Source organism: Bombus affinis, chromosome 4, assembly GCF_024516045.1.
Source record: "Bombus affinis isolate iyBomAffi1 chromosome 4, iyBomAffi1.2, whole genome shotgun sequence".
Lineage (NCBI taxonomy): Eukaryota > Metazoa > Arthropoda > Insecta > Hymenoptera > Apidae > Bombus > Bombus affinis.
The window spans coordinates 15,759,119-15,771,559 of record NC_066347.1 but is presented as its reverse complement, the minus strand read 5'-3'; the positions used below and the strand labels follow the sequence as shown (position 1 = coordinate 15,771,559).

The 12,441-nt window shown below is 40.7% G+C and overlaps 1 protein-coding gene across 6 annotated transcripts in view; it reads left to right on the top strand.

Annotated features, from left to right (window-relative positions):
- Window positions 1–12,441, top strand: part of LOC126915406 (protein groucho) — a 115,462-nt gene that overhangs the window by 99,549 nt on the left and 3,472 nt on the right. For 4 of the 6 annotated variants that reach the window (XM_050720061.1, XM_050720063.1, XM_050720062.1 and 1 more), the window contains exons 10-15: window positions 5,028–5,081; window positions 5,867–6,055; window positions 7,081–7,299; window positions 8,566–8,633; window positions 9,582–9,857; window positions 11,172–11,775. In XM_050720061.1, coding sequence (XP_050576018.1) covers window positions 5,028–5,081; window positions 5,867–6,055; window positions 7,081–7,299; window positions 8,566–8,633; window positions 9,582–9,857; window positions 11,172–11,775 — 1,410 coding nt within the window. The remainder of the gene's footprint in view (window positions 1–5,027; window positions 5,082–5,866; window positions 6,056–7,080; window positions 7,300–8,565; window positions 8,634–9,581; window positions 9,858–11,171; window positions 11,776–12,441) is intronic. The other 2 variants (XM_050720065.1, XM_050720066.1) reach the window with 2 other exon arrangements.

The following is a 12,441-nucleotide window of genomic DNA, read 5'->3' as shown; positions in this document are numbered from 1 at the left end:
AAATCCAAACGACAATTCGACATATATATATATATATATATTTTGTACCTTACACTTTATCCACGCGTTTTTCTCTCTTTATACATATAATAACCTCAACACTATTGAATTTTAAAACTACTCTGGAAAATGTCGCTTCTCACGTTCCTCTCCTATCGTACGTATAATATAGTCTTCGTACGTATCCGATGATGAGATGCGCGAAGAAATTCCTCTAAATCATGCAGCAAGTAGCGAATTCTGCCGGATAATTCTCGTTTTTCTCAAGCAGTCTTGGTCTTGGTAAATCATTTTCAGAAGCAGAGACGCACACAGGTGGTTCTCCACGTCGATAAACCGTGCATGTACACAAACACCTTCGACACGAATACACAATATATATTGCGTATGTGTGTATGTATGTGTGTATATATATATTATATATATATTATATATATATTATATATGGTCTAGCAGACGCATAATGGATGGATGGGCGTTGTACACGATATTACGTCATTAGGAAGGCAATACTATCGTATGCGCCGCTTTGAACGCGTTGTACGAGGCTCATAAGGCGAGCGGGGCATTACAAAGAACGTGCAACTAGCTACCGGCAGCTCTACGATAATTAGGATATGAACCACAAAACGTTCTTGAATTATTAATCGTCCCTTGACACCTAATCCGTCTTCTTTCGGCGCATCCTCTTGACCCTGCTCGACTCCCATCTGGAGCTAACGTTTTAAATCGTTTTATGGCTACTCTGGCGGAGAAAGAATTAGTAACGAGATACCACGCTACGGTTCAGTTTCGCTCTTTAATCCGATTAAATTGATTAGTTAGGATCGTTTACTCTGCGAGTGATGAGATGGAAGAAAAATATGGAAGAAGCGGTTTTAGCGTGATGTACTTACCGAGATGTAGCTTTCGTTATAATTCTACGTGTTTTATTCGATCCTTTCGTGGGGTAACGCAGCGACGTGAATCGTCGGGTGGGATTTTTAAAATATCTGCTTTCGCCGTCATCGCCGAAATGTCACTTCGACGATAGAAAAATAACTGACGTGGAACTAGAAAGATTTTGTAAGCGATCAGGCTCGATAAGAGAAACTACGTGTTCAAAACTAAATGGAAGGGCAATTTTCGTAATATCAATCGGAAGGATATTCAATTTTGAAAATAATTCTCTCGCAGAAAAACGAAACATATTGAACGTTCTTCCCGTGTAATCTTCGATCGTGTGTAATAGATTTTACTAGGGGAGGCGAAACTTCCTATCTCTGTCGTTGTTTGTCACTTCATCGAGGCTAACGATAAGCGAAATAGAAAGAAAAAGTTTGAAATCTCGCGAGAAGTTTCAGATTTTCTGAAAATCGACTTCGTTTATGCACGTTCGCGTGCGTAACTCTACAAGAAGTTTCCGTGAAAATTAAATGCCTCTCGGTGCATAATTCCTCTTCTTTCTAGCCTTTATTTATAGTTCGGTTAAGCGCACGCCTATCGTAGAATGTTAATGCGATGATAAATATATTACAAAAAGTTGGCAACTGACGTGGCTGCGGCAGCTTTTTTAAACTTTAAATCATTACTTCTTCGGGCTTTCCAACGCTAACTTTCCATCCGCTATCTCGAAAATTTAAACAGCCACGTAGTTCTAAATAAAACCATAGAATTTATTACGCGAAGACAGTCGATTCGACTCCTTACGCTCGCAATCTCTTCTACAAAATCTTATTCGCAATTGCAGTTGCCCCGGTGTTAAAAATATCCATTTTTTAAACACAGGCTAACGAGCGCTGCAAATGCGTTAAAATCGAACTGCAAACAAGGGAGATTTTTTCAAACATAAATCATGCGAGTCCTATTTTCCACGTTAGAACAGACAGAAGGGTAAACACGAGCAATTTGTCTCGCGATCGATCTAATCCACCATTATCCCTGTTACTCGGTTACATACTACCGATCTAATCTACCCATCGATAACAATAAAACGACAACGTGCTGAAACGAAAGCGGTCGAACGTACACGCGACTAACTCGCGATGTATCCCTCGCGATCTTTGGTACAATGTAAGCTTAAGAAAGAAACAAAAGGAAACATCTTGAACATAACAAATTAAAGCTAACTTAGTTTTATCGCTAACACGACCGAAAAATCTCGTTTGCCAATTGTTAACGACGGAAGTACGCTGTTTCGGATCTTCTGGCAAAGAAAAACGTAATACGAAAATTAGGACGAATTTTGCCGATAATAAGTACATTTATCGTTCGATCGATCGTCGGTAACATCATTAGAACGTAACGTCATTTGTACGCAATATCGAGCGTGTAATGGTCAATGGTTGAATTTATAGGCAAAGAAATGGCGTAAATACGAGGATAAGGTGGCAAAAGCTTTTGAGTAACAGGCGGCAGTTGTAACGTTTTGTTGGCGTAACACACGAGCAACAGCCGCGTGCCCTGTTTCGAGCTCGTTACGTGCCGACGGCCGACGGGGGTGGTTGTGGCCCGGGAACGAGCTGCTTGTAGAAACTGAGCGATAACTGGTAAATAAACGATGAAAGATACGTGAATTACAAATTGCACTTTCCTAGCCGTGCACGTTATTTACCATTCCTCTGGTATTCGGTGTGTTGTTTATCGTCTTACGTGGAACACCGTTCATACGCGTATCGCGGTGTTCGCGATCGCTACGTTACACGTTAGCTACGTTACGTGCGCGATATTCGAGTCGTGCGCGTCCCAGGCTTTTAAAATATACACGGTTTAATTTCGCTGGATTTTAAGGTTATTACCCGGGGAATTTCGATCGCGGGCTGAATTTTTTCGCCGCGATTCGAGCATCGAATAGTTTATCGAGTATCCGGTGTATCGCGAATGAGCTACAAAGTTAGGAAAATTGAAACGCCGGCTAAGAATGAAAATATAAGCTCAGGTATATGAAGCGTCGCAAATAAGCTTGAAGAGGGAAAAATGAACCGCTAAAAAATTAAAGTACAGCCAATTAACGAGACGCAGTTACATCTCGTTTCAAGGAACGTTTCGACCGAGGGAAGAACATCTTTTTAGCGTGAATAAAAATGAAAAACCGTGCGTCCTATCCAGTGCCATTCTTCCGTACAACGTCTCTCTGGAATTTAAAACATCTTTTTTAACGATAGAAAATCGCGATTGCGTCGGCGATGAGTGAAAGAGCGCGGCAGGCTCGATTAGGCGGCTTCGGGGCTGCTGGTGTATTCGGAATGACGAGTTGCCAATGTTGCGGGTATCGGAAATCACCGCGGTTTTAGACCGTTATACGACGAAATCGGATGCCAGCGACGCTACAAACTCGAAAATAACGGACAAACAAATGATAAAAGATACACGAGTCACAAATTGTGCTTCCGTATGCGGTGCATTATCCACGGCTTTCGATAATATATTAGCCGAAGCCTCTAGCCTTCTGTTTATCCGTGTTTCTCCATGTTAGTGGATTCTCTCCTCGCTTCCCTATCCCTGTGGCTGACTGTTTGCGTAGTCTCTTTTTCGAAGCAAATGGAAGATATACTGGGTAATGGAGTAAACAGTGACACGCGGTATTACTGATTTGATGCAGAGCATGTTGCGTAATGCGGCCTATAGGCTGCAGGATTGTTTTATATACCATATTGAACGTATACGATAATCGAGACGCTGAAAGAATTTTCTTTAACGGAGAAAATATACCAATATTATTTGCGCTACACTCGTTATAGCGCAGTATAATAATATTCGGAGGGCAGGTATTTCTTATTATATTTATTTAATTAAATTTCACAAGGTTTATATAAAAAAGAATTATCTTATTTAATGTTAATTTATGCATATTTACGAGTTGTTACGTGCACGTTAGAATGGAAAGTATTTATCCACTGCCAAGTATTTATTCCGTAACTTGTCCCGATTATGTGAGAAGGTATCCATTAAAATCGACAACTCGTCGTAACTTGTTTTGGAAAAGTCACCGCGTGGTGACGTTTAACGTAACCAAGCGTTAGAAGCCCTTTTAACGAGAAATAAAAAATATCGTTATCAGTGTCGATCAACTTAAAATACGCACTAGAGTCATTATCTATCTGTGCCGCTTGACGTACGCAAGTCGCACTCGAGCCGTCCCGTAAACCACGTTTCAAGCAGACAAGGCGATCTACGTAGACAGATAGTCGATCCCTAACCGACACACAGCGCAAAATTAACGTTCTCTTAATCGTTTCATCGTCAACATTTGTAATAACTATATGTATACGAAACTATACTAATCTAAATTTACGTCGTGACAACGTTAATTACGTCGTAGAGAGCGGAACAGAAAGATCGAAGGGAAACGTTACGCGGTGTGCGAAGGAAAAGCAATCGTCGTTACGACGAGCGACAAAGATCGACGACAGTGGCGCTGAGTCTCGTCAACGACGAGCATAGCGAGATGCAGAATTGACAAACGATCGGTCGAATTTTCCACGCTCCGCGTGTACGGCCACCAGCCACACACATAGAATCTTGATTGCGAAAATACCCTGAAACCGCGCGACCAAGCAAAGCGCATTTACATCCCCTCTTTCTCCACCCTCCGCCTCCTATTCCATCAGAAACGCGCGGCGCGGCATGGCATGGCGCGACGTGGCGTGGCTTACACGTTCGCAAACGCGAGCTTTCTATCCGGTACGCGCACTCGTCGAACGCCTGGCCATTAAGTTGCTGGTGCAATCAGAACGTTTCGAGAGAGGCAGCGAGCTTGCACGAGTGTCAAGATTAATAATATGTCTCTGAAGATGCATCTGCTAGTCAGACGCATCGTAAATGTAGGTCGAACTTTCTCTCTCTCTCTCTCTCTCTCTCTCCCTCTCTCGATGGTTCTCGCGTTGGATTCGTCGAAAATATATTCGCGGCTGTGATCGTTAACGTATCGCACCAATGGCTGGAATTACAGCGTACATCGATATGTATCGCAACGCTGTTGCCCCTAATCGCGAATGGACACGGTTCTCCTATACCCTTTCACAGACACGTAATTTTTCTGCTTTCAGGACAGCGACGCAGAAAAGAGCGATCAGGACTTGGTGGTGGATGTCGCGAACGAGGTCAGTTCATCTTCCTGCAGTGAAATGGATCCGATATTTTTATTAGCGAATTCATCGGGCAAAAGCAATTTGGAAGTATGCACAAACTGCGAATGAGAATGAAGGATGTTCCTTCATTTGAGGTTGAGAATCACGGTGTCGGTTTGTGGTGGATACTGGCGGATATTCCTTTGTCGTAGAAGCATGATTGAAAAGACGTGTCCAAGTGATTTTTCTAACGTTCGATTCTTTCATTTCCTTGATATTGTATTAGGTATAAACCGTGGTTGCCTTTTTTCTCTTGTCTTTCTCAGTTTTACGTTTTGTCATCGTAGGCCATAGCTTCAATCTGAACAGAAAAGATATTTCTTTCGAGGAACTAAATGCAACAGAATTGTACTTCGAACTAAACGAAAGAATGAAATTACAACAAAATTACAGTTGGTTAAAAACGAAAGAGGATACGATACGAGAAAATTAGGGGAAGATCGTTTTATAAGTTAGTTTGAAACTTAGAAAGTTTCACAATTCTTTGTTCGGATATCTGGAACTGTGGAAGCTTGCTCTTCATATTTATCGATATCCCGTATGAATCTGTCGATATTAATTAATTTAATAATAGAACATTGTCAATATTCGTAATGTTCGTAATATTCGATATTTGCATCGACTCCAAAACATGATTACTTACGTAAAATATTTCCAAGTATTTTAAATTAGAAGTCTACGTCTAAGAACGAGTGAAGCTTGGATTTGATATTTTTAGAATAAGCTCCTTTTATTTTCCTGTTTGTTTTTCACAAAAGGAGGCATCATCGCCACACGCCAATGGTGACCATTCGGATCCACGTGAGAACGGCACTCTAGAGAAACTGGGCGCCCCAGGACACGTAGGACCTATTTCCGGTGCTGGCTCCACATCCGTAAAAGACAGGCCACCATCGCGAAGTGGAAGTTCATCCGCTCGTAGCACACCGTCTCTGAAAAGTAAAGATGTAAGATCTCGCGGATAGCAGGCTTATTCGATGACTAATCGGTCCTGTTCTATTTTTCTCCCCGGAATTATTTCTACTTGCATTTCTTTCCTGGATCTTTGAGAAAGAAGGTGAAAAGATGATCGTTTCGTTTCGACATGCACGCCGAATTGCCTAAGGGTGAGCGTTTCAATGGCTCCGTGGTTTTCGAAGGCAAAATTTCTACTTGTTACGCTAGAAATAAAGTCGAGTTGTTCGATGAACTAGGAAATTCTTTTATTTGGAATCGTAATGCTAATAATGCAAAATTAAAAGTCGACGAAAGGTACAACGATATCGTAGACGATAGTGTTCTACATTCAGTTCCTTCGTCGTCGCGAAATTCAAGCTTTACAACGATCGTTTTTATCGATGACAAACTCGATGTATTTAAAATGTTCCGCGAACCATATTTAAACAACAGAATACACGATACTCTGGTCGATCGGTAGTAAAATAACGAAACAAAGGGGACTATATAAAAATACGATTTACGCGCAGTCCCCATAAACACGTTCGATGAATAAACGAGTTTACGCCGGGTATCTCCGGGTATCTCTGTATTTTAAAAGCTAAGAAACTTCGACGAACCTCCCTTCTATTGGAAACCGAAGTGTGCTAAGAAAATCCAAACAAGATAACTGCTTCCACAATTTCGAAAACAACGAAGACATTTTGGTGGTTCCCCTTGGCGTATAGCGCGCATGTACACGAGCATCGATAGCGTGTAGCTGGAATTCGTGGCGCGAAGTTACGACAAGTCAATTTGCGCGGACGATAACAGAGGAAAGCAAAAGCTCTCTGGTTTCGAAGCCCGCGCGTCCCTTTCTTCCTCGTGTCCGGTGGTATAAATCGGTGAACCGGAGGTGGCCGCTTACGCCGGTTTGCGACAAGGATCGATATGTCTCGTTGCTTTTGTGCGAAAGTCAAGCGTGAAATTTACAATTCCTTTCCACGATTGCGCCCGATAATAAACCGGTGTACCCCGTTGGAACGAACCTCTCCAGATCGACAAGCCGGGTACACCTGTGGCGGCGGCGAGGGGGTCGCGCAGCTGTACGCCAACTATGGGAGGAATCCCTGGTCCCTTGGCATCGCGGGTCTATCATCCGCCATCGTCACAGCAAACGCCACCGCAGGGCTATCAGGGTTTGCCGTCCCGCGGCAATGAGCCGCCACAATCGCCTTCGCCGTACAGCAACTTACCATACGCCAGGACCTCGATGGTACTTCACCCGCTCTAGCTGCTCGTCTTTTTTCTTTCTTTCTCTTTTTCTTCTTTTCTATTTTCTTTTGCCTCGTAGTACTTTGCAGCGGTACCCCGCCACCGATGCTATAGACTATGAGCGTTCTAAGGAAAAGATAAAAACTCCGAGTCGTCTAAAATATCTTTTTATGTATAAATTTCAGTGAAATCTCATAGTTTACTTACGACGTGGTACAGAAACGTGGTAATATTCAGATCTGTGAAATTGGAAAATTCTCTAGAATCTCTCTCTCTCTCTCTCTCTCTCTCTCTCTCTCTCTCTCTCTCTCTCTCTCTCTTTTCTTTATAAAATTATGTAAACTGAGCAAGTTGGAATTTGTTGAGAAGAGGCAACGAGAATATGTGTACCAACCGAAAATCGTTTAAAGAGCGTCGTCTGACAGTGACTTTAAAGCTATTTTGATTAATCGCAAAGAAATCAACTATCGCCTATAGTTAAATCAATGAAACGATTGAAGGCTATTTAATTTCGTTTATTATTCTTATTATTATTAAAACTTTTAAGGTGTCTCAATGGATAGCTCGTTGAAATAATTTCCTTTTGTGTGAAGTATCAGTTGGGTAATGTTTCAGTTGATTGTAAAATAGGTAGCCTGTAATAGATATATAAGTGTAATAGTAGATAGTAAGTTCTAAAATGATGTACTTTACTCGTCGTTTAATGATACATATTTCTGGTGAAAATTACTACAAATTTAGTAGACATTTTGAGGATTAGAATCGTAGATTAGTATTTCAATTGTTAAAAAATTTCTGCCAACAAGGTGTACAGGCAAATGCGTTAATTATGGTTCTCAATGTTATTTGTGATGTAAAAGAAATTTTTAGTTGAAACACTAAAGACGACTTGCAAAAATTCTAGAAACAAAATTCGTTTGTGCATATATCGTCTTCCTTATATTATCAAGTGATTAGTATTCAAATGTTTTGAAAATTGGATTGCCAGAAATTAGAAATATCTACAAAGCTTAATATATAGAGCATTGTCGTTGCTAGTTTTTCTTCTATATATATATATATATGTCTTTGTTGAAGCTTGCTACAAATCTGAAAATCTCTGTTGATGCAATCTCGTGTTACGTACTTCTAGAATGCAAATTACGTTTCCTTGATCCTTTTCTTCGTATTTATGCATTTGCTATTCAAATATTGTGACTCAAAATATCGAAATTATTAATGAAAGAAAGTTCAAGCAAAAACTGATATAATTTGTTCTTTTCTATAGCTCGGCTTCGACAGTCACGTGAGGGTACCATCGAGTAACGGGATAAGCAACATTCCGGGTGGCAAACCGTACGTAATTTTTATTAAAATTAATCCTTAGATAATAAATATAATAAACTTGACGCAAAAACATTACGAAATATTTGCAGCTTGTACTCGAATGCTTGTGCACTTCTACTCAAAAGTTCGGAACACTCTTTACTTCTTGGACGAAACAAACGTTTTCGTATATTCTTTTGAGAAATAACGATATTATAATGATAACTTTCACTCTTAAGTACAATCAATTACGCTCTCAACACTATCAAAATAATAATAACACGAATAACATCTACTTAAGCAAATTATTATTCCTCTGAAATCCTAACATATTCCAAACTTCTGAACAGAAGCGTAAATCACTTACATCGAAGTTACCACACCCATCCTGATTTTAAATATAAAGCTTAATCAGACAAATCTGTTAACAAAATCTTCGAAACATAATATCATTTAGTTTTCCTTGTGACATTATAATTATAATTATTATAATTAATAAATCCTATATAAACGTATTAGGTGACTTAAGGATATGTGTTTCTTGAGTTACGATCTACCAAACGAGAACTTCAGCTTCTCCAGGAGGAAATAACAAAACCACGAAATATTTCTCAAACAACTGATTTAGCCGAGAAGTAAAGGATCGAAACACCTTCGGAAACGAATATTTTTAAACTCGGTTATCGCTGCACCGATAACTTCTATTCTTTCTACTCATCTACATATCGCGTACTTGACATTTCAAAGGAAATAAATACACGACGACGCGACCAAATTACACTTGTAGATCGTTCAACGCTTCTGACCGTTTCTAAAAATGTCAACCCGCTACCGCCGCTCGCATAAGCTAGGAAGGTGCGGCGTGCGAAGCATTATCTTTTCGATGGCCGCCTTTCGCCGCGGCGCGAAGCTTTTAAGTAATCGAAGGCATTCCATTACGTAAAGACAAAGGCATTAATGTTTTGCATTCCACCACAGAGCGTACTCGTTCCATATGAACGGCGAGGGTCAGCTGCAGCCAGTACCATTCCCCACAGACGCTCTGATAGGGCCGGGAATTCCACGTCACGCGCGTCAGATTAATACCTTGACTCATGGCGAGGTTGTGTGCGCCGTCACCATCTCGAATCCGACCAAGTACGTCTACACGGGCGGTAAAGGGTGCGTTAAAGTCTGGGACATCGGACATGGAGGCGGTAGCAGTATCAAGCACGTATCGCAGTTGGATTGCCTACAACGCGACAATTATATTAGGTCAGTTCCACGGTGTCTATTCACGTTTGCACGGTGTGTCCGACTCTTTCGACACGTCGCTAACACGTATCCATGGATTGTGGTAAATTTGTCGTATGAAATCGAGATACAACGTTTCGTTCAATTTTGCTTGACACTTTACCGACCGATAGCCGATTAATCGGCTTTTTGGCGCCGATAATATTTCTCATTATTTGAACAGTAATTTGTTATTTAGTACCAAGGTACCTTGCTCAGTTGCGTTGCTTTGTAAGCTCCCACAGTTTTATATCAATTTGAGGAACGTACCGCTCGTGACGAAGAAAAAGAATGGTATTAGAGAGTCTAAACCAAAACAGAGCCAGTGCCAGGAGAATCTGTGCCTGAGATATGCCGGTCGGATGTGCGTATGCTGTTGAATCGCTAGCGGTCGGTAAAGCGTTAAGCGATTGCACGATAGAGCTTTAGTCGAGCAATGCTTTATTATTGGATTATATGGCGATTCGATTAGTAATTTTGACAAATAACGGGATTTGTTTGGTAATTTTAACGAACTTAGGAGAATAGAAGATGGTACTACATGCTTGATGTTTAGGTAAGAAGTTTATTAACGTAGTAAGAAAGAAGAGTCTTCTTTTCTTCGTTATTGGATATTGTTAGCGACTCGATTGGATAATCGATGATCGGTCGTACGTATCAATTGTAACGAACGGGAAGGAACTTTAAATAGGAAGCTGGGAAGTTTCGTATTAGAGGGCAGAATTGTGTTTCGTTATCGGTTGACGGTTTAGATAAATATCGTTTTTAATAAACGAAGAAGAATAGAGAATATAACATTTGAATGAAATTCGAATAGAAGTGGAGGAATATTAATGGATTCGCATTAAAAAGAAACGGGCTGGCTCGTTTTATTACGAGGTAATTGATGAATCGGCCAACTATCAATCTTAACGAATCACGAACAATAGGAAATACGAAAATTCTATATTTCAACGGAAGTAGAGGTTTGCTTTTACATTGGGAAAGAAGGAATGTCTTGTTTTAATTTGCGAATGGTTAAACCTATTATACTTACGGAATGAAATCGACGCTTCCTAATTGTTCGTGTAACAGAGAAAATAGAAGATAAACTATTATTTGTTCGGTCGGAATACTCCCTTAACTAACCATTTAGCGAAAGTAGTCAAAGATTATATATCTAAAAAATTGTACTTCGTTCTTTCGACTCGTTTTTACGTTACTCTGTGATCCTGTTTATACGTGTTTCCTTTTTACATCCTCGTTCACCTTGTTATTCCATGAAATACACATTATTTTCATTATTTCTGAAAACAGATCGGTAAAGCTACTGCCGGACTGCAGAACCCTAATAGTTGGAGGGGAGGCGAGTCAGCTGATCATCTGGGACTTGGCTAGTCCTACACCTCGAATCAAAACGGAACTGACGTCAGCGGCACCGGCCTGTTACGCGTTGGCGATCTCGCCAGACTCGAAGGTCTGCTTCAGCTGCTGCAGCGATGGCAACATCGCCGTGTGGGATCTACAGAACGAGACGTTGATTCGACAGTTCCAAGGCCACACGGACGGTGCCTCCTGCATCGATATCTCGGCGGACGGTTCGAAGCTGTGGACAGGAGGGTTGGATAATACGGTGCGTTCGTGGGACCTAAGGGAGGGTAGACAATTGAAGCAACACGACTTTACCTCGCAAATATTCTCATTGGGCTATTGCCCAACCGGAGAATGGCTCGCTGTGGGTATGGAAAATTCGAACGTAGAGGTGCTTCACGCTACCAAGTCCGATAAGTATCAACTGCACCTACACGAGTCGTGCGTGTTATCGTTACGCTTCGCTTCTTGTGGCAAATGGTTCGTCTCCACCGGCAAGGATAATTTGTTGAACGCATGGCGCACACCGTACGGAGCTTCGATATTCCAGGTGTGTATCCCCACATTCTCGTTGGTATTATCGAGATAAGTTGTTTCTTTCGTTTTTCACTTCATCTTGTTAACTAGATTAAAGACAATGAAATATAATAAATGGAAACAACTTGAAACGACGTATAACTCGAGACAACTAGCTGAATATAAATAAAGAGGGATCTTAGTCACCATTTAATTTTGAACGAGGCAAACTGCTATCTAGAAGCGGTTAGGACATTTCGTTGCATTTATTTGAAAAACTCTGATAAATCTTACTCTACTCGAGTAACGAAATATCAGCAAGTAACCGACTACTTACCTACAGTGGTAGAAAGTATTCTTGTACGCTGTTGCATCGTTTCAGATATTTTTAGGTCTATTAACTTTCGTATCGTTTAATTGCGCGTACTTTCGTACGACTACGAAAATTTGACATTATGAAAATGAGAGGCGTAGAACCTGATAAACGTTGAAAAATAAAAGTACGTGCAGATACTTTTTGCCACTGTATATGTAAATACAGTGTAAGGCGTTATACACAAAATACGCAAGTTTCCAAATTCTTTTCTTGCTACGAGTTTTAGTGAGTTAGATGCCAGCCGTATTTTTCATAATTCGAGAAAAGAAGTTCGCGGCCACTAAGAGTTCGTTGCATGCTCATAAGAGATGAACTATTCTTTGT